The 22,327-nt window shown below is 45.4% G+C and overlaps 1 protein-coding gene across 2 annotated transcripts in view; it reads left to right on the top strand.

The window, feature by feature from the left end:
- The first annotated feature begins 7,050 nt into the window (after positions 1–7,050).
- The window catches only part of TP53BP2 (tumor protein p53 binding protein 2), a 64,573-nt gene continuing 49,296 nt past the window's right edge, over positions 7,051–22,327 (top strand). For both annotated transcript variants that reach the window (XR_011903075.1, XM_072331882.1), the window contains exon 1: positions 7,051–7,233. Coding sequence is in view for 1 of the 2 variants with exons in the window: in XM_072331882.1 (XP_072187983.1) it covers positions 7,207–7,233 (27 nt within the window). In the remaining variant the exon portion in view is untranslated. The remainder of the gene's footprint in view (positions 7,234–22,327) is intronic.

Here is a 22,327-nt window from a genome sequence, read left to right as displayed (position 1 = left end):
CCTGCTACAGCATCTCCCCACTGCAGGTTGCACAGCTAGGCATCCAGACAAGTCTTGAGCATCTCTAGTGGGAGATACGTCCTCAACCACCACAGAAGGACAGATCTTCAGAACACAGAATCACAGAACCATGGAAACATAGAATCCCTAGTGTTGAAAGGGACCTCTGACAACCATCTAGTTCAACTCCCCTGCAATGAACCAGGGACACCACAGCTAGATCAGGTTGCCCAGGGCCTTATCCAGCCTCACCTTGAAAGTCTCCATGGAAGGGCCATCAACCGTGTCCCTAGGGAACCTGTTCCAGTACCTCACCACGCTCACCATAAAAGATTTGTTCCTTGTATCTAACCTAAATCTACCCTCCCTGAACTTGAGCATCATGGTATTCACAGCGGTGACTTGCTTTTCTTTCCTTTTCTCTCTCTACTTTTCCTCTCTTGCTCTCCCATTTTTTAATAAATAAAGGCACACCTGCACAGTTAACACCTTGACTCCTTTCTGAGTCTTAATTTGGAGAGTCTGACATTGATACAACAAACGGCAAGCCATTTTGGCTTGCAACACATGGAAGTTCCCATGATCCGGTTTGTGCCCACTGCCCTTTGTTCTTTCACTGCACACTACTGAAAGGAGCGTGGCCTCATCCACATGACTTCTGCCCATTAGACATTTATAAGCACTGATAAGTCCTCTCTCAGTCTCCTCCAGGCTGAACAGCCCCAGGTCTCTCACCTTTCCTCATCCAAAAGATGCTCTAGGACCTCATAATTTCTATGGCCCTCCAATAGACTCTCTCCAGGAGGTCCCTGTGTTTTTTGAACCAGTGATCCCAAAACCGGATGCAGCACTCCAATGGTGGCCTCACCAGGGCAGTTAGAGGGGGAAGATCACCTCCCACAACCTGCTGACCACAACAGTTGATGAGCACTAATGATGCACTGTGTTAGTTTCATGCAGGTCACTGTAAAGCTACAGGGGTTTCTGTTCACTCTGTTAAAGAGAAGAAAGAGTAAAGTGGTCACACTGGGAACTGCATGAGCCTGACCTCCAGAGATGTAATGGCTGCAAAGAGACCTAGTTGCTGTGCCACAAAGCTGCAGTGATTCCCCCAGCACAGCCAGGCATAACTGAGGAGACAAAATGCACAATAAATCAAATTCTGCCCTTTTATTTGCCTATACATTAGTGATGTTTCTTGGTCACGGGGGCTGTATCTGGTGTGGGAGTGTAGAGCAATGGGACCAAAAAAACTGTTTCTAGAACATTCCAGATGCTTCTGAGTGTGGTCACTGGCACTTGCACTGTAGCTTCACAGCTATTTTTCTCTGATAGGAGCGGGCACAGTTGTTGAAAGCTAGTAGTGTTGAGTGTGCATATAATCTTAGGGAATGGTGCTGCTTATAACTGCCTTACTGAAGGAAATAACTGTGAATGTGAGAAATGTCAGCAACAAAAGCCTATGGGAAAAAGACATAAAATGTTTGGGGAGAATGGGACTGCTCATTATAGTACCTGTGCCAAGGTAGTACAGCTTTAATTACTATAGGACTAAAGCAGTAGCTGCCTGGAGCACCCTGGTACAATTTTTTTTCAGCTAAACTTCTTATCTTTGAAGGTTTATCATGGCCTTTTTAATGTACAGCTTCTCCCTTGGAAACCCATCTGGAACCTCTATGGTAAAGAGATGGAAAATGTAAGGGTGAGTCTTTACGTGTGTCATCCCAATGGCACTCCAAAAATGTGCACTGAAATTAATATTTCCTTTTTAGGAACAGAACACAGTGTGTATTTCCCCTCCTCCCCATCCCATTTCATCAATGCTGCTGTAAAATGATCTGGCTATCTTAGAGAACAAGGGGTTTTTTATGGGTATGGTTTTAGGAGCTGATCTCCTTTCAGCTGCACTCTGAGTGGTTTAAAACACACTTGGGAGAACTCTTTATAAACTTGTGACTTGGCATGGGAAGTCTGTGCTGGTAGTCCACTCATATTGTGAAAGCAAGTGGCTTTTTCCCCCTCTTAATATATATAATTTAGAATAGTTTCAAGAATGCTTTCTGTTTTGTCATGTAATTTGAACAGTTTGAGATTTTAAGGTACTGCTTTATGTTTTAAGACACACCTTTTTGCCCAATAATATATAAGCTGCATTTTCTATATGTTTATTGCATTAGGAAGTATAGTGTGACTACGCTTACATAGGAACTGACAAGTGTAGGAACTGAGAAGCGGACATCTGGAAAGACAGGAGCAAAAGAAAGAAATCCAGCATCTGAAGCTGAAGGAAGGTGTGTAACTAGGCCAAGAACTGTGAGGTTAATGGGGAATATAGCAGCAAAGAGGAATAACGTGCTGAGAAATTCAGGATAAGAGCAGAAGCTGGGTGGGAGGAGAACAGATTTGTTTTATTAAATTAGTATAATCAAGAGAAAAATAGAAAATGCCTTCCCACAAGGCAGGTTTTCTTTTCTGGGGTGGTAGCGGTTTGCTCACTTTATGAATTTTATATATAGGTGCTAAATAAAGGTGCTAAATTTGAAAGCAGACAGTTGTATTTGAGTAGCTGTATTTTCATACAGGCTGCTGGATACTGAAGAAGAGCAAAGTCTAAGGCTTAAAGCTATTGCAAAAGCTCGGTGCAAGTCCACATCCACACAAGTGAGAAATCACCTCTACAACCTCCATCTACCTTTTAATTTATATGGAGTATCCTATGTAAGGTATCTGATAGCAACCTTTAACTGAAGCTCAGAGACAGAACAGTGAGGATGAAAGAAAACACACTCTGCAGATTTTCTCAGCTAAAAGTGCAGGGATCAAACTAATGTTGAGTAGTTTTGGTAGGCTGGGCATGTTGCACAGTCAGGTTCTCATTAAATAGGATTTTTGGTTTTAAATTAAACAAAAATAAAAGGTTTAAGTAAGTGTTTTCAGATCCACAAGCGACCGAGGGTTTGTGGACAAGTAATACGTTTATTAGGTAAGCTGTGGAATTGTGTATTGGCTAGCACATTGCCTTGGCCACATGTCCTCACACAGCTGTACTCAGGCGTAAGCTCAGTGGAAAAACCTATATTAACAGTAAGGAAGTTTCAATTACATGAGTATTGCTATTCTGTACTATATTTTCTTCTTCAGAATCCCTAGGGCAGAGATTCAGTTTCTACCATTAGAAGATACTCTGTTTTTCTGCTAGTCTCCTTGGTGTAAGTTCCAAGGAACTTGCTTGATTTTTTTGCATATTACCATATACTTAAACTACGATTAGATAAGAGAATTTGGTGGAGACATCAGTAGTGTCCCTCAGTGTCTCATCATTTCAGCTCAGTGAAAGATCGCTGGCATGACACCAGTAGTGCTGATGTGGAAGAAAATGAGAGCTTCTAAAGTGTCAGTTGTCCTCTGTAGACCATACAGCTCTGTCTGGTGTTATCTAAGGCAGGGTTAGAATTGCTGATGCACAGCTCTGTGTGAGAACGTGCAAAGAAAATGTGTACAGTGACCAGGAGAGGCAACAATGATGCAGCCTTCTCAGTCCTGTAGTTCCCTTACGAAAAAGAAGGTGTTGGGCCTGATCTTGAAATCATTTTGTGTTTTCTGAAACCCTCCTGATTTCATTCTCTCTTGACTCCAGAGGAACTGCTAGCATGAGCGAAGGCTGGCTTCTTGGCAGCTGAGAAACAGGGACAAGGGAGCAATAAAATGGAAGCATTCATTTCACTCTCCACATGCTTTTAACCTCCTGCTGGAATGTAGCTCCAACTCCACTGTATGGCCAAGCAGTGTCCCAAGGCTGCTGGCAAGGACTGGGATTTTAATCATAAAATTCCTGTTTGCAAAAGCTGAATATGTATGTGCTTAATTAGCATACTGTTTAATTCCTTTCCCGCTCCTCATTATTGACCAACTCCCTTATGGGGCAGCTTGAGGCAGACACAACTTTCTTGCACTGCACTAATTGCCTTAAGCAGGCATTCTGCTGCAGAGGGTCTTCAGTCAGGATTTGTGCTGAGATAAACTGACAGAGATCCAGAGTGAGTCTGATGAATGTGATTTAATTATTGAGAATAGCTACTGTGCACGATGCATGCAAAACACTGGTTTCTGCCAGCCTACCCTTGTTTCAGAGATGCTGGAGACTAACAGAAGAAGAAGCTTCTTTCTCCTGTCTCTGAGGCACATTCCAGACTTGCTTTAGATGGCTGGTTACCCTTCTGTTGAGTTACCTCTGGAAAAAAATCTGAATTTATATTACATGGAAAATAATTTAGAGTGGAAATTAGAATTTTCTTCTAGCAAATAACTTGAGGAGCCGTTAGTTGAACACAGTTAAATAATTCCTGGCTGATATGGAAAGAATGGAAGACTTTTGTTCACTGTGAGTGATGCTTAGTCAGTGTCCACTTAGAGTTATGAGTTAATGCTAGTTTTAGGGTTAGGGTTTAGTGTTAGAAGTAGAGTGAGTGGGTTAGGTTTAGAGTTGGGATTAGGGTCATTAAGGTTAGGTGTTAGGGCTGGAGGTTAGTGTTAGGATTGACCTTGCTAGTGTCAGGTTTTAGAGGATAGGAGTTCTGGTTCTAGCTAGCATTAGGGTTAAGGTTAGTGATAGCATTAGGGCTATGTTTAGGGTTAGGATTAGGGTTTGGTTTAGGGTTAATGTTAGAGATCTGAAGCCCCAACCCACTAAGTTTAAGTGAACAATTCTCTTGATTTATTGCATTCTTCTTCCCACATTTCTTACCTTAGAAGCTTTCCATTCTGTACTCTCAAGCTTTAAACTTCAGTAATAAAAGATCATAAAATTGATACGGTGCTATTTCAACAGTAGGCAGCAGTGGGTAGCAAACCTAAGGCTCTTGCATTGATGTTACTGTGTTGATTCGTGACAGACTTTCTCACAGGACCGCTTTAGAAACAGTCTAAGAACCAGGATCACAGCTTTTCTGATGAAGAATTAAAGGGGTTCTTGCAATAGTGACCTGTAATATCTTTCTGCTTTTGCAAGTTTCTGCAGTTTAGATCAAGTAAATTTCTCTTGCAGGGAGAGAAGAAGAATCATTCTGGTACATTTTTGTCTTTTTTTTCCCCCCTCCTTCCCTCAGATGCTTTTCAAGCAGTTCCATGAATATTAACTTCAGCTGGCCCCTTGCTGTGACAGATTTTCAGGCACTGCACATGGCCTTGACCCCCCACAGCCCCCCAAGAAGCACAGGAGAGGTAAGAGCTTCAGCTGCTTGTGCTGTTGGCTCCCATTCCTGTGATCTCATCTTTCCTTTTCTGTGATATCTCTGCATGTGCAGGAGTAGGAACCATTGCCTCTGCCAGTTCTTCTGTGGGTTACGTTATTATCACCAACTGTTGGAACCCCAGAGACTGAACCTGTGAGCAGAAACTCTTATGCTTCTTCCCACTGGGGGGAACCAGAGCTTTAACGAATGCTGTTCATCATAAGAACACTCTCCTATGATTAAGAAACCGGCACGGGAAAATCCTGCCATCACGGGGAGGTAAGAAATGGTGCTAATGGATGCACAGGTGCAGGCAGCAGTGGCCCTGCTTCACCCACAGAACAGGTGGAGGGAGGCTGCTCCGAACCTGCTGCCAGCTGGCACGGGGAGCACAGAGCCTGGCACTGACATGGGGAAAACGCGGGCACCCCCTGAAGCTTCATTTCCTTAGCAGGGATGGGGTGGCAGCTTTGTGTGGGAAATGGAACACCAAGAACCTGTGCCAACAGAGACTTCTGTGGATTGACCTGCAAAGAGCGTGTGCTAGCAAAACGTCATTACTGCACATGTCAGAAAGCTGTTGTCTACTTAATCTTTCTCTAACAGTTTCCATGTTTCTTTTATAAGCCTATAAATGGTTTGTACCAGTCAGTATTGGGGAAATGCATTAAGAGATCTCAGCCCTTATTTTATCCTGAACCAGCTGTTTGCTTCAAAAAACTCAGCAGGGAGCAGCAGAAGGCCCTCACTGCTGTATCTACAGCTGCGGGCACCAGGAAGCTGACCCTGACATGTTTCCAACCTTAATGATTCCGTGACTCAGGTGCTTGGGCTTCCCTCACACAGCCATGGGGCGGTCACACGTACACAGCTGGCTGCAGAACTCTCCTTACAGTTCAGTTCGGTCACTCCATCTCATCTTGACTGGGTCAAGCATATCGTGCGGACAGAAGGTTCTGGGTTTGGGAAGTGAGAGCTGCTGCTGTATCTCCATCTCATTTCCGTATTGATGGGCGTGGTCATTAACACCTTAACAGCCCATGATGGACTTAAAGCTCCCTTATAGGGCACTTCGTCCTTCATTAACACCACCGCACCACGCCCTGTGCCGTGTTTGTGGCAAACCCCGTTCTCCCTCGGGACTGAGGGGTTGTGCTTGCTCGCTCCTGGATGGCCGCACGGGGACAGGAGCCGGAATCACTCCCGGGGCACACAGTGACAGCGGAGGGTACAGCGCGGGGCCGAGCGGGGTCCGCTATGGGACTTGCAGCCGTGACGTCACCCTGGGAGGGGCTGTGACGTCACGGGAGGCACCCGGCGCACATTGCGCGTCGGGGCCGGTGACGTCATACCGGCGGGCAGAGAAACGTGCCTTTTGTTTTGCTGGGCCGCCGGCAGCGGCAAAAACGGCTTTAGGAGCTCTGCCTAGCTCTTTAAAAATCATCCTTCTCCTTCTTTTATTTCCCCCCACCTGCCGTAGCGTCAGCGCCGACTTGATGATCTCACAAGGAAGTTATCTAGCTTTTCATTCACGCCACTTAAGTTTTATTTCACCCCTTTAGCAAAAGAGGCGTTCGTCCAAATTAGCTCCGGGGTTCCGTTCTCCCTTCGGCCGGGAGCTCCTAATCCCCTTCCATCCTGTTTCATCACCGGGAAGCAGATGGGGCCGCTCCCCCCGAGCCGGCGCAGCGCAAAGCCCGGCCCGGCCCCTCCGAAGCCCCGCACAGCGCTCCAGACCCGCGGGAGCTGCGCCGGCCCCTCCCGGGGTTGGGGGCGGGAGGAGGCGGGCGGAGCGGGGCGGGGCGGGGCGGCTCCTCCCCACCAGCCCGGGGCCGCTTTCGGAGCGGAGTCGGCGGGAGAGCGGCGCCCGGCGGGGACAAAGCGGAGGAGGCTGGGCTGAGTCGGGAGCTTCCGCAACAGGTCCCGGCTTGGCACTCTGCCGCTGCGGGCGGCGGGGCCGTTACTGACCGTCCCCATGCGGTTCGGCTCCAAGATGATGCCGGTGAGCGCCGGGGGCGGAAAGTTGGAGCGGGGCAGCGGGAGGGAGAGAAAATGGAGCCGCGGAGGGGGTGGGGGGCGAGCCTGCCTTCCCCTGCCCTCTCCTGGCCACGGGGCTGCGGGTGGGGGCTTCCCATCCCCCTTCGCTCCTTCTGCTTTTTCTTGTTTTTCCCTTTTCCTCTTCTCTTCTTTCTTCTTTCTTTTTTTCCCCCCTTTTCTTTTCCTTTCTTTTCTTCCCTTTCCCAGCTTTCCCTCGCTCACTTCGGGCCCAACCCGTCAGACGGGCTCTCTGGAACTCAGCCAGCGCCGGGGGGGATCGGGCCCCACACCGCCACCGAACGTCCCCCCGCCCTGTTGGGGCCGCCCTGCGAGCCGCCCTCTCTGCTCCCCGCTTTACGTGTCTTTTTGACGATTTACGGCCTTAAAGTTCTCTTAAGTTGGCTCGAAACGCGCCGCGTGTGCGCGGGGGGTGGTTTTGTTCGGAGCTGTGGGATAAGATGGTGTCCGCGTCGTGTGCGGCTCCCGGCCGGGCCGGGGGCTCCGCTTCTCCTCCCTGTGGGGAGCAGGGAGCGCTGCGTCCTGCCGGGGGCACGAAGCGGGTCTTTAATGACGCCGTTCCTATGGGCTGAGGTTGGGCTAGAGCTCAGCTCGGCTTCTTTTCCATCGCTACAGAAGGCGTGAGGGGGATGATGTGCAATACTTTGTTTTTTGTTTAAAAAAAACAAGTGCAACAGTGCTTGCCTCTGAGTGTGTGATTTCAGCAACGGGGAAGCCAAATGAAATGCCTCGTTTGCTGTTGTTTAAAGAGGCTCAGCAAGTTTAGCGCCTGCTTAATGAGGGAGCTTCCACATGGTCCCCCTGCGCACAGCCTGCCCTCAACCATTGTGGGCATGGGGAACCCCTGCGGAGCACTAAGACAAAGGAGAATGGCCACAAGTCGTGCCAGGAAAGGTTCAGGCTGGTTACTAGGAAAAATTTCTGCTCAGAAAGAGTAGTGATGCATTGGCACAGACTGCCCAGGGAGGTGGTGGAATCACCGTCCCTGAAGATGATCAGGGACTGTAGAGATGTGGCACTGAAGGATGTGATTACTGGGTGTGGTGAGGATGGGTCAATGGTTGGCCATGATGATCTTAGTGGTCTTTTCCGACCTTATTGATTCTGTGATTCTTAAGGGGTGTTTCCAGCTGAGCTCTTCCTTCCCTGCTTCCAGGCAGCAGGGAAGGAGCTGTGATGGGTACTGAGACCAAGGATCTGTGCTGGAGTGTGCTGTGACTGTCTTGTTTTCTATCAGCGTGAGGCTCTTCCCCTGAAATTAGGAGGAAGTAATGAGCAATAATTTAATCGCACCCAACATTAGCGAGGGTTGGTTGAATTTATTGCTGTAACTAATGATGGAGGAATGGGCAACATGCAAGCTTAACTACAGATGGAACAGCCAACGTGTTGTGCAATTGTGGTACTGTCTACACGTGAAAACAGAAAGAAGTGGTAAATAGAGATATCAATCCATTACATGACTGAGCCAAGTAACACCCTGTTGTTTGGGCTCATTCAGTATGGAGAAGGCTCAGGGGAGACCTTACTGCTCTCTGTAACTGCCTGAAAGGAGTTGTGTTGAGGTAGGTGTCTCTTGCTCCCAGGTAATAGCACTTGGCTAAGAGGTAATGGCCTTAAGTTGCACTAGAGGAGGTTCAGGTTGGATATTAGGAAAGATGCAGTGGCACAGGCTGCCCAGGGAGGTTGTGGAGTCACCGTCCCTGGTGGTGTTCAAGAACCATGGAGATGTGGCACCAAGGGACATGGGTTAGCAGGGATGGGTTGGGCATGATGATCTTAGTGGTCTTTTCTAATCTTAATGAGCAGTAAATCTTAATTGGCAGTAAAATCTCCCAGGGATGCTGTTGCTGGTCTGTTCCATGTCACTGAGCTCAAATGGAGGAGGGAGCAGCCATGTCTCGTGGGCCATGCAGGGAGCACTCTGCTTGCTGGCTTAGGCTTTCCTCTGTTTGATGACTGATCTTAGTAATGAATCTGTTTTCTAACTCATAAACAAGGGGGTGGGTGCTGCCTTTTCACATCACGCTTACTGCAAGAAATGGAAGATCAGTGAGAACTGAATGTTGGTAAAAAGAACTAAAAATACAAACGTTACAAATATTACTACTTACCACCTTTAAAATGAAAACACAGACCCACTCAAACCGAGGTTTTGAGATGGGACTTGTGGGGCTGGTGGCCCCAGATAAGGGAACACAAGGAGCCCAGCAGGAATTCACCTTTGGACCTTTTGCCACTGGAAAGCTTGGAAACTGCTGAAACAGCACAACAGCTCACACTCTATGGAGACTTCCCTGAAACTGGAATGTTTTTGTGCTGGTAATAGCAGCTAGGCACTAAACTGCTGCTCTAACCATATGTCAAGACAATGTGATTAGAAGTGTGCATAAGAATGTAATAAGAGACAAGTTGCTTGTAGCTGTGCTGATGGAGGTAATAACAGGGTTAACGCTGATGAGCTGTGAGGAGTTCTCACCTTTCATCTGCCATAGGCTTGTGGGAGTGTGACTGGTTCTGTTAAGCGGTGAACAGGAGCTGGAAGCACCTTCAAAAATAGCCTATTTTTCAGAAGCATAATTGATCTCTCTCCCTAATTTTACACTATTACCCTAAAGATGAGCATGTATTGAGAAATAATGTGCGTCATTATGCATACTGGATATATTAGGTGGGAGGTAGTACAGATGGAGTTACCTTGGAGTGTCCAGTGAAGTTTTTAGATCACCTCCCTTCCCCCCCACAAAGATCTGGGCAAGGCTCCATTTTACAGTTTCTCTTGGTGCTTATTGGCAGCTGCCTTGATATCAGGATGGTGCAGTCAAGCAGATACACTGTTAGGGAGAAACTGGGAACACAAAGAGTGCTTACATTCCTACATTACTTTTGCCATCCGTCATTGCAAATAAGGAGAATTTCTGAAACTGAAGTTTCTCAAATAGCCATGTGTTATTTTCTGAGTAAGGTAATGGGTGCTGTGGGGTGTGATGGTGCTATGGCGTTTGTAAGGGGTCTGTAATCCATTGCAATTGTGCAGTGGGGGCTGTGGGGAAATGGAGTTTGCGATTGGGGTTATAATGCTGCAATGGATGCAGTGGGATTTACAGTAGTTCTTATGGGAGCTGTGGGGGTTTCACTGCTTTATAAGGGTGCAATGGATGCAAAGGGGTTTGCAGTGGGGTCTGTGGGGTGCAATTAGAGCTCTATAGAGTTTGCAGCAGGGCAAAGCTTTGCAGAGCAGATGTGGAGTTTTAGTGGCTTGTTACGGTGTCCTGTTTCTTGTAGCCTGTTAATTACTGAAGCTCTGAGCAGGTTTATCAGCCTTAGAGCACTGCTTTTCTCATCTGCCTGTATGGATTTAGTGCACAGATAGGACTGGGTGTTTCTGAACATATCTTACCTCCTCATTTAAATGAAGCATTTATTAGTGGTTGTGTGTTATTCTAAAGGATCTCCTAGTTAATGTTTTAGAAGTCCCAGCATTGCGATCGTGTTTAAATGATTTAGTGTGGCATTCTTCACCTTCTGCAAAGTATGTTGTCTGGAATGCTGCAAAAGGCTGTATGGGGCAGCTTTCTGACCTCTGTGCTTCTCTCGCTTTGCACTTCTCTTATGCCTTGTGACCTTCATTGTTATTCCTGATAGGAAAACATTATCTCGAGTTCTCTGCCGTGCAGATTTGTTTTCTTTCATGTTGTTACAGCATGATCTTTTCCATGAGTAGCATAAAGAGCTGTTGTTTTCTGAGGTGGCCTTCTGTCTAAAATGTGTGTGCCAAGTGGTGTTGGCTACCTCTGTTTCTGTGTGAGGCTTTTATCGGAAATGGGAGGAAGGGCATCATTACAAACCCTTACCAGCAGTGGGACTGGGGGAGGTGGTTCATTATGCTGCTTCTGATCTGCTCAGCAGAGCAGAGTGTGAGTGCCTTGTGGGACTCCTGCTTTTACTGCTTCAAGGGCCAGCGTGTGCTGTTGTGGCTTGGGATGGGGGAAAACTCACAGGATTTAGGTTTTTTAGATTCTGGTGTCACCAGATGAGATTTCTGCCTTATTGAAGATCAGGTCTGCTTTGTGAGGTCAATTTCCTTGTGAGTCAGATAGACTTTGAAAGAGGCAGATGTGAAGGTACCTTCCGAGGAACAAACTAGCTGAATGGAAGTGGCAATGTGCCTCACGTTCCTTTGGGTTGTTGACCAAGAACTGCCCTCCAAATGCCTGGTTGCCAGCCTCTACCCCTGCTAGCTGTGCCTGGGACTCTCCTTCTGCTCCCACCCAGCCATGGGATGGTGGGCAAGGGGAGGCTTCTTTCTTCTTGAGTGCTCTGGGAGCTAAGAACACTGGTCCTGCTCACAAGGGAATGAGCTGAGAAACCTCTCCTTGCTCTCAGTTTTATTATCTCCAGGCCTGCTTTCTCCTGGCTTAGTCACTTCTGAGTCAGACAACTGTCTTTTTTTGATCTCCGATTCTTAAAGAGTCAGATGATACTGTGTATAAAGTTCACCAGAAATCCTGGATATCACGAGAAGTGTACCTAATTACCTTAGTCACCGTTGCTCAACTGTCTCAGAAGTTTCACATTCCCCAGAAATGCCTGAGAGGCTGTTTAAAGCACTGTTAGGGAACTCTGCTGTAGTTTGGGGATATGGAGAATGCATGTTAAGTGAACTGGGGAAAGAACAATAATCGTGATACCATCACAATGCCGGACATGCAAAAAGTGGTTTCCCACTTGCTTTTTATCTATTTGCTTTTTGTTAATCATTAATACTCTGCTTTGAGTGCTTAGAATTGGTCACGCCTGCATCCTCACCAGTTTCGCCACAGTTCACACACCATTACGTGTGTGTTTAATCCAATCTCTGTTATGTATAAACGATGAGCCCTTTGTGTTTCAGTGCTGTGGCCAAGAATTTCAATGGTGAGATGGTAACATTATTTTGGTAGTAGTTCCTTCTTTACTGTAGTGATGCTTCCCATGTCTTCCTCCTCCTGAGCTTTTGCATGGCTGTGTATGGCACTCCAGCTTGCGTGGGCATCTGTTTAAAAGCAAAAGGGAGATGAGGGGAGCTCCTCTGGACTTCTTCACCTTAATGTAAATCCTACTCTTAGATTATTTTTATTTATCATCCTTTTGCAAAATAAAGCATATGAACGTCAGTCTCAAGCATGCTGCAGTTATCCATATTTCTGCATTGTTCTCTGTTTATAGTCCCCAGACTAAAGTAAAAACATGGATGATCTCAGACTGCTCACCTAAGAGTTTCTGATGTAACTATTTTGAGTTGTTTAATATCAAAATCTGGTCTCTAAAATGCCAGATCAGAGCATTTATTGAAGGGAACCGGAGCTGCAGGGAGGTTAAGCAGCTTGTTAAAGGTCATTCAGTGAATTCAACCTGGGATCTGGGATTCCCGTAGGGTCAAACCCACTGGTATGCTGTGGTGTGGTATTCCAGCTGCACTACAGCCATGTCATGCCCAGTCTAAGAGCTAAATGAGCTAATGTAGGGTAACTGTGTCTCCCCAGCACCTTCATAACCTGTGTGTGTGGTTCTGTAGAGTCAGGGAGCCTGAGGGTGGTTCGTTGAGAAGAGACCCTAAAATAGAAGGCTGTTCACACATCTTTTGCGTGTGTATGAAGCGGATATTTGCTGTTCATTGATTAAGATCTATCTTGGGTGTAAGGAGTTTTACTTTTCTTTTGGTGCTTTTTCTCAAGCTAAGGAGCTACCCTTGTCTTTTTAGACTTATATTTTGTGAGGTTTAACTGCTTAAGGAGCAATTTAGATCTTGGCTTAGATTACCGGTTTCCCTCAATTGTAATGAGGTGCTGAATCCCACTGTTCCTTGAAATTGAAAGCTAAGGCAGATTCTCAGGAGTTGTGTATTTTTCTTACCTTGAGTTTCCTTCTGCTCTATAAAAGAGGGAAATTGTGTGTTCTTAAATCTTTCTCAGAGAGGTTTTCTTAATTCTGTTGTTGTTATCCCATCTGAGTCTTATACTGCACTGAGTGTGCTGCAGGGTGAATCGGGAGCTGGGAGGCCACACACAGCAACTGATGCAGAGCATCCCTCTTGCAAAAGCTGAAGGTGAGCAAACTGGTTGGGCCAATAAGCCATACATCCAAAAAAGGATCTTAATACCTGTAGCTGGGGCTGTTCTTTGGCTGCTCTTAGCATATCTGTGTATAGTTATAAATTAGTGATAATTTCCGTGCTGCTTGGAAGTGGTGACTTGTCTGTGTCCAGACCTCTCTCTTCACTCTGCTCTCATCCCACGTGAGTGTACTCCCCCGAATGCAGAGCCTTACCCAGACTGGTATCTGGGTCACGCAGTGCAGTGATCCATAGCTCCTGCCCTGCCTTCTCTGGGGAAGTCAGAGACTTGGAGCATCCCGAGGCTGGGAAAATCCTTACAGGGTTGGGATTCCCACAGTTTGCCTCTCGGCATAATTAAGTGTTGCAGGAGAGCTTGTCTGACTTAGCAGGGAACGTGGCTGATTTCTGCTTGCAAAAGAAGGCCCCGGACAGGGAAAGAGCTGTTCCTGAGTGGTGAAAGGCAGGTTGTACAGGGACCAGGTGAAACACTCCAGACCTCTTGGAGAATGCCATGAAGTTCTCTTGTGAGATACCAAAAATGGCAAAGCAGCACTGACTCAACTTCTGCTCTGGGCTGAGCAAACCCAGGGACCTTAGTCACTCCTCACACACCCTGCCCTACAGACCCTTCTCCATCTTCATAGCTCTCCTTTGGACTCTAGTTTTGTCTGACTTGTGAGCACTATCTGCCTGGCCTGCCTCCCTTCCCTCTCTCACATGTGGCTCTATGGTGTGTCTTGCAGCTTTCTGAGGAAAGATCTTACTACATGTAAGGTTTGGAAAGCCATGGAAACAACACTGCATGCCTACTGCCTCTGCAACATTGTTCCTGTGCTATCATACATACGTCCTGCCCACGAAGCCTTTCTACTGTGTGGTTTCCTAGTATTACACAAAACCAGCATTACTTAGGGTGCTTCTCTTGCATGCAGCCAATAGTGACGTTGGGAAAGAGAAAATGTATTCTACCTCCAGGGAAGCTGAGTGACTGACCAAATAGAAATGGGCTGAGGGGAGCATTTCATGGAATTCTTGAGGCAAAAGAAACCTGTTGCCTAATACAAACGTTGATTTTAATGAAGCTTCTCTTTCCTCTGCTTATATCAGTACCTGTAGCTGTGACATCACCTTGGTGACTACCGTTTTACATGCAGCCATCTGTGGGGATCTCTGTCGTGACTTTGGTTATGGCAGCATGCAGAGCCACTCAGCAGGCCAGCTGCTTTGCTCTGATGAACTCCCTCCCTTGGCTTCTCAGCTGGTGTCTGTATAGAGCTTGGTACTGCCTAGGAAGTGCCCCTGGGAGCAGGTGGTACTCAAATAAGACCTGTCAGACAGTGATCAGCTGCACAGTCTGCCAGCCTTCTGCAGCTCCTGCTACAGGAACTGAGTGTTGCTGATGAAAGTTAAAGCATGTCAAGCTCTTACAGGAGCAATGGTTAGATCAAACAGGATACTTGGTGTTGAATTGGCAGGGCTGGATTTCTCCTCCTGGTTCTACTGTAGTGGGGAAGTTGCACATATCCTTTTATAATGTGATTGACTAGACCATCTGACCAGCCATTGTTTCCCATACTGGAATAGCCCCAATCATTCTCTTTTTGCTTGCAGAGTAAGAGCAATCCATCTGTTGTGGTGCAAGAGTTCAGTGCGTCTTCTGTGCCAGTTGAATGTATGCCACTGTAGTGCAATGTTATTCACTATCTGTGCAGTTCCTAATGACTTCCTGTGTGTTTGCAGCCCAGAAGTGGCAGGACAAAAGTTCTTTTTGGCTTTAAACATTAACTTCAGTTGTTGTCAAACAGATCTGATCACCAAGCATGGACATTTCCTGGTGGTTGTCTTTGACGCTGCTGGTGGCTGTGTTGTCAGCCTCCATTACCATGGGCAGATTGTTTTCAGTGCACTGGCAATCATCTGAGTTGCACACGTGAACTTCGGAGTGCACTTCCATCATAACAGAAATACATTCACACCCAGAACTGGTGGTAAATTGGAAAGGGCTGCCCTACTGTAAGGATATGGTGTGATGTTACACCTAATTAATTTAATAGTAGGATGCTGCTCAAATGGATGCCTTTGTTCCTTTGATTCTCGCCTCCACCCAAAGCCACGTGCCCTTATAGCTTCCCAATGAATTTAGCAAGGAGCTGGGTGATGACTGATTGGAGGAATAACCACCTACTCTACAGGCAAAAAAAGAACAAGAAAGTTTGTGCAATGGAGGTGATTTGCCACTTGTGTATGTCATCTGTGCTGGTGGGGAAGGACATGACTTGTCTCTGGAGATTCACCATTTAGGTGGGCTGAGCTGTAGCAGTCAGATGATGTGCTTTCCTTGAGTTCCACGTTGTCTTGGGAGGATTTCTCCACCATCTTTAGGTATCCTCACTCACTGCAAGGATGAAATTGGACTAATGCAGATGTATTTTTTTCTGATGAGAGCGAGAAATTAATGCAGCAGGAAGCTTTTGCTTCCTGGAGGTATGTATGTAGGGAGCCAGAGTTCACTCTGAAAGCAGTAAAACATGCAGACTACTGTGCTGTGGGGCCTGAAGTTTCTTTGTTTCCCTTTTTGTTTGTCCTGGAGGTAGATGCTGAACAGCCTGTACTGGAGTAGCAGCATAAAGGAGATGTTTACCAGGTGCTTAAACGTGTGTCATTGTTTCAGTTGCCAGAAACAGTGTGGCTGCTGACCCACCTCTGCAAGTCATGGCGTGGTTTGTCAGAGATCTTTCATTGATGGAGGACTCAGGCGTTGGCAGTTGTTCTCTTTGAGGAATGACTGAAGTGATGGAAGGAGTGGTGTTTTCAGAAGTGTTTGGCACTCATCTCTATGAAGTTGGAGTAAACTGGTATTCCGTGCCTTTTTCTCAACCTGCTACATAATTTGCTTTAACAGGAAATCACAGAACTTCAGTTCTCTTGCTCAGTTTCTATCTTTCTCTCTTCTTTTGTTTTTAAACTGCTTGAGATACTATCTCATAAATAAGTATTCCTCCTTTCTACTTTGATACTGTGCCTCCCTTGTGGGTGCTCCCGGAGCTGCTGGTAAGCAGGAGGTAATAACTGAGCTTGGTGTGTGGGTCGGGCACGTGTTGTGTGACAAACATCAAGTTTGACCTGCATGCCCTGGTGGGCTGAGGCACAGTGCTCCTGGGTGTGAACGTTGAGTGTCTTTTCATCAGCAAGATGATTACGTGTTGGCTAAAAGAATCAAAAATTGGTATTTATAAGTGCGAGAACACGTTGGTGCCTTAGCCTGCAGGCGGTGTGGTGTGGGTGGTAGAGCTGCCAGGTTGCTGTGACAGCCCGGGCTGCTGTGGTGTAGGTTGTTAAATATGCTTTCATCCGTGGTGCAGGTGTAACTTTGTTTATCTCTGTGTTTGTACAAAGCTTGCTGCTTTGGCTACCAGCAGAACTACTGGTCCTGCTTTTTTTTTTCATCATAAGAATGTACTTGCTCTTTAAAGGTCTATTTTGAGAGGGGCAGCTCTCAAGTGTCCCAACAGGTAGCACTTGGTATGGCTTCTCATGGGTCTCTAGCTGTCCAGGAGTCTCAGAGAAGAGGGATTCTTATTCCCAGCATGGGCATACCTAGAGCAACAAGAGCAGCTTAGTTTCTTTTTATTTATTTATTTAGTACAAAGACTGCCTCTGGGGTTTGACGCAAGTACAGAAAATTGAGATGATTCAGGCTTAAGTCTGAGTTCATAACCCCGCTTGTTATGCTTGGATGTTGTCTTTAGGCTCTTCTGTGAGGTGTAGCACGTGTCGTGACACTGAAGAATGGGCTAGACTATAAAGCCAGTGGGGCTGACAGGGATCAGGCAGAATGTATGAGCTTTTGTAGCAATTAGGTGGTAGTGTGTGCCTGGAAATTATATTCTTTATGTGTCCCAAGTGTTCATAACAGTGTTGAATAGTTCAGAGAGAGCCTGACAGAAGGGGGCAAATCTCCAAAGACCTGATCCTCCTGTTGTTGACTCCAGAAGGAGAAGCAGCTTCAAGCAGGACACCAGCACTGGCCATGGAATCACTGGCCATGGAATCACTGTGTGGGGCTGGCTCTTCAATCAGCTTACACAGGGATTTTGTGAAGTATCTAACAGTGTGGGACTGGTGGCTCTAAGGCGCTGTGGGGGTGTAGGGAGAAAGCTTTGAGTAGGGAAAGGGGAAGAGTACTTGAGGGGAATGTGGGAAGGAGAAGAACTTGAAAGCTTAGACTGTAATGGGAAGAGGCCTGTGAACATGCTGCTGTGTGGTACAATGTGAAGAACATTGTCAGGATTTATTTACACTGAATTCCTAGAGTTGTTTGACTAAATTGGTGTAAATCCAAGTGCGGATTCAGGTCTGAACAGAATCAGCTATACAGTATGTGTTGGTTAATGAGGGTGTTCAGTGAAAGGCTGTGGTTTCCTGTGTAAGTTTATTGAAACCAGTTTTTCTTCTCTCTTAAAACATATGGGCCAGTTTGTTTGTTAGAACATTTCCTTCTACGGAATGCTGGTGTTGGGATAAATACCTGCTCTGTCAAATGGCTTTACAAGTTCCCTTTAAGCTGGGATGCTCTTTGCCTTCAGTGATATGTGGTGTCTTGACCTCCTGAGTTTTCAGTTTTGGTGTTCATCTGAAATTCACAATCAGAATTGTTTGCCCAGAACCTTTAGGCTGTCTGGCCTGTGTGGGGCCTTCTGCTCTTTTCTCATGTCTAAGGATGACAGGGGAAAAAGAGTCAGAAAAACGTATCTTGTATGCAGAGTGGAAGTCTTAGCTGAGACAGATGTTTTCTTAATGACCTTGTGTATAATACCCTGCAGAGGAAGGAGGATGTGGATTGGGAACCTTCTGTTTACCAGTCATGAGTTATGTCTGATGGATGCTTCAAAAACAGTACAGCTGAGCTGGGATGGTGATGATGATAGTCTGTGAAGTTTGGCAGGAAGGTTGAAATTGCACCTTCCTCATCCAATAGGCCTAATCCAGAATACTGAGTATTGTCTTTGGCGCTGCTGTCTGTGAAGTAGGTGGATCACAAACCATCCATTAACTGCAGATGGTGGCAGTGCTTGGCCAGAACTCTGTTTTCCTTTCAAGTCTTCAAAATTCCCATAATGATGATTCAGATGTGTGTCTGTAGGAAGCTGAAATATGGCAGAGGCTGAGGTTTGTGCTGTAGCTGTTATCCAGTGTACTATTTATTGTATTCCAAAAGCAGATGGCTTTCATTCTGTTGAGGATTTAATAAAATGGGGGGGAGGGGAGAAGCTTCCTCTTTGCTGTTTCCCGTTCTCATTTTCCTGGCTAAAAGCGCTTACAGATGTTTTAAATGCTGGGAAAACTGACATCTTTACCAAAGATAAGTTTATTGTGTATTTAAAAATGATCTATACAAGCAGAAACTGCTGTGCCTTTGAGAGTAGAGGCTGAGTTCTGTTTACTCATGTGATACAATTGAAAGGAAAAAGGGCCGTTCTTTATGTAGACTGGGAATAATTCGAACAATTCTACAGTGCTTCCTACGGTACTCCACCTACCTTGCATCATAACTTCCTTTCTCACACTTATGGCCGAGAGCCAGTACAATATAAACGGAGTAGTGTGCTCTGCAGATGAGACAGAAGGAACCCAACTCCGTGTATTTGGGTGTGGCTATAGGTAAATATTAAACTTCACTCTGTGTTTCTGTTGAACGCAGCTTTATTGAACAGCTGATGATGAGGAAGAATCAGGGTTAGTAATCATCCTGTACGCCTGTCTCCCAGTAAGTCTATTATATAATCTTTTGCTTCCCTTAATCTTTTGCTTACCTTAATCTGCAGGTACAATAAGTGAGTGTGTTGCCTACGGAAGGACTGTTTTAAGGTTCTGAGGGACTTCATGTGACAGGCTCGCTAATTGACTTTATTGAGGTATACTTTACAGGTCTTAATATCATTTTTATTGTAACCGTGTACCGGTTTCGAATGCTGTTTATTAGGAGATGAAAATCTGCCATCACGCAGGCTGTCTTCTGTTGTTTAAGGAGTTGCATCAAGTCAGCAAAAATATCTATTTTAGTGTCTGATTTCTTCGTGCCTGCCTAGGAAGCTGCAGCGTCAGTGTTCCCACTAGGTAAGCTGCTTCCTTTCAGAACTCTTTGTTTGAGGCCTTTTTGTACTTATCCAGAGAAAAATCGCTCATTGGTAAAACTTTAGATATCGAGTCTGTGGGTGGAATCGGTTATTTCTCATTTCTTTCATCTGTACTTAAAATTTGAGAGTTAATTTTAGCACCGCGCAATTTTTATAACGAGTAGATGATCTACTAAAAATATGCTTTAGTTTGGGATCTAAACTGTGTTGTTGTAATTCTTCTCTGTCCTACGCACTGTTCCGAAAAAAGGCTATTTCTCATTTGAAACAATGGCTTTTTTGGAACAGAACCCTTCTGCTGCTGTGTAACTGTGTGCTGGGGAGCAGTCATTGAAGGGCACGCAGTGAGCTCCTTCTTGGAGGCTTGTTTATACAGCAGATCAGGTGTGTGTGCTGTCTGTGTGGCAGGAAAATACATTGCCTATCTTGAACCATTTGCGGCCTAATTCAGTAGGTGTAGCTCAAGTAACAAGAGAGGGAATATGAGTGCAAAGCATTGCTTTGTTAACCTTAACGGTGACTTTAAACACTTCCTTTAAAATGGCACCTAAGAAAATTTGTTATGCAAGCCAAAACCATTATTTAGCTGTGCTTTTTGAAGCAAACCAAACAGCCAACAACATGAGCACTGTGTGATCCAAGAACAGTAGCGTTCACTTTAAAGCACACAGAATATAGAATGTGGCACAGGATTATATTAGGATTATATTATTAATTCTAATGTAAGGCAATGAATCGTGATTTCAGGAGGCTGTGTGCTTGTTTGGTGGGTGAGTAGTGTTGTTTCTGACACTGCCTGCTTTGCTTCAGTCTCCCAGTCTGTAAAGTCGGAAACTGCTTGCTTTTGTCAGGACTTCCTGCTTGTCGGATGCTTTGAAGATGAAAAGTAGTTCATGAATAGATGCTGTGGTTCATATTGTGTGTTGTGTGGTCTGCAGGAAAGGACTGCATAAGGTTAGGAGCTGAGGTAATAGTGAAAAATAGGGGTAAGTTAGTATTCCTAAGAAACTCCCTACTTGGATGTAATATTTCATAAGCTACTTTCCTTGCAAGTTTGTTGTCTGTTGTTCAAGTTTAGTGATGTGAATTAGATCTTTGACTAGAAACTGTTGGGGGGGGGATGAAAGAAAAATTGTGCTTGTCCTCTCGATCTTAAACCATAGGTAGCTTCAGGAACTCACAGCGTTTTAAACTATGCCATGCAGAATAATCCAGTTTTCCACTGAATGCATCCTGTGATTTACTTCTGAGGCTAAAACTTATTAGTATAATTGATTATTATTATTGTACTAATTAGGAAGTGTACAATTTAACAGCATGAGATGTAATGATATCAGTTTTATAGTATGAGATCTCTGCTCCTTTACAGAAGCACCGTCAAAGCTGAAGGGAAAAGTAATATTTCTGTTTCTCCCCCATTTTAATCAATAGTTGAGCTCTTCTGGCTAAAGGTGGATGCTGATATGAAATGGTGTCTTTTTAGGTGGCTGTAAATTCTAATGTGTTTGTTCTGACGTTCTGACTTGTATTCCAAATAGTTTTGAAAGTTGTTTTTTTTTTTGTTGTTGTTGTTGTTTTTAATATGACCAAGTAGGAGCCAGAATGCAGTCCAGTGTTTCTGTAGAGCTATCCTTAGGTAGTTTGGTTCGAGTTGAAAACAGACCTCAACACCTGCAAATAAATTAGGCTGTCTGTGATGCTGGCGCAATTATATGAGATGATCCTCTTGATGAGTTTAGCAGCATGTGGGTCAGATGTGCAGGCAGCTGTAAGGCTATTTGAAACTGACATACAGGAGAGAGGAGGAGTGAGGTGGGGTGTGACTTGCTTTAATTGATGCCTTCTTATGTCCTCCTTTATTTTGGTTGCTTTTCTCTTCCTCTTCCTGGGTGTGTTACAGTCCAGGCTTAGTGGCTGTATTTGGAGTGATGCACAGATAATACAGGTTGGAACAAAATGACATATTTCATGTTGGGAGGATGCAAGTTTGAGTTCATACCACTTTGGATTTTTCTTAGATTTGCCTGACAGGCTTTTTAAAGACCTCCTTTATGCTCAGTACTTTGTAAGTCATTCATCACAGCCATTCCTTGCAAAAAACAATCCCCTGCTTTAGTTTGTATGCCCTTGGTCATTGCTGTGCCCTTGGTGCACCCGATCGAACTGCCTCATATTTGGTGGCTCTGTAACTGCAAAATTTTATTTTCTAAGCTGCAGCAGAGTCAGCTGAAATCTCTGATGCGACTTTAAAAGGAACTGCTTTGTTCCTTTTGCAACACACCCCCGGTACCTGCAAGTATGCTGCACTACTGGGATGTTTCTACGTTGTAAAGCTTTTCAGCGCTTACAAACAGTGAGTATGTCTTGAAGGGAGAGTGTGTTGGGGGGATTCTTAGTTTAGAATTTTAGCCAGAGTAATGTCTCTAGCTAAAAGCTCTCAGCTGTATATGCTGAGCATTCCTAAAATTCAATCCTTCAAAATTCAAAAGATGTAATCCCAGGCTATATGGAATTGTCAGGTATTTCACTCTCTGTCTGAGCGCTGTCTGTAACAGAGAGTATAAGATCTGAGATTATTTCTTCCCTTTATTTTAGGACATCATTTAGCACAGGATGGTTGAGACTGGTGGGGACCTTTGGGTCTATCAGGTCCAACCCTTGCTCAAGCAGGCACACTCAGTGCAGGCTGCCCAGGCCCACATCTGGGCAGCTTCTGGAGATCTCCAAGGAGGAGACTTCACAGCTTCTCTGGGCAGTGTGTGCCGGTGCTTGGAGGACTTGCAAGTGGTCTTGAAATTGTCTTTGGA

This window comes from Excalfactoria chinensis, chromosome 3 (genome assembly GCF_039878825.1).
Source record: "Excalfactoria chinensis isolate bCotChi1 chromosome 3, bCotChi1.hap2, whole genome shotgun sequence".
Taxonomy (NCBI): Eukaryota; Metazoa; Chordata; class Aves; order Galliformes; family Phasianidae; genus Excalfactoria; species Excalfactoria chinensis.
Note: the sequence above shows the minus strand (reverse complement) of the source record. Positions and strands in the feature narration are given on the sequence as shown.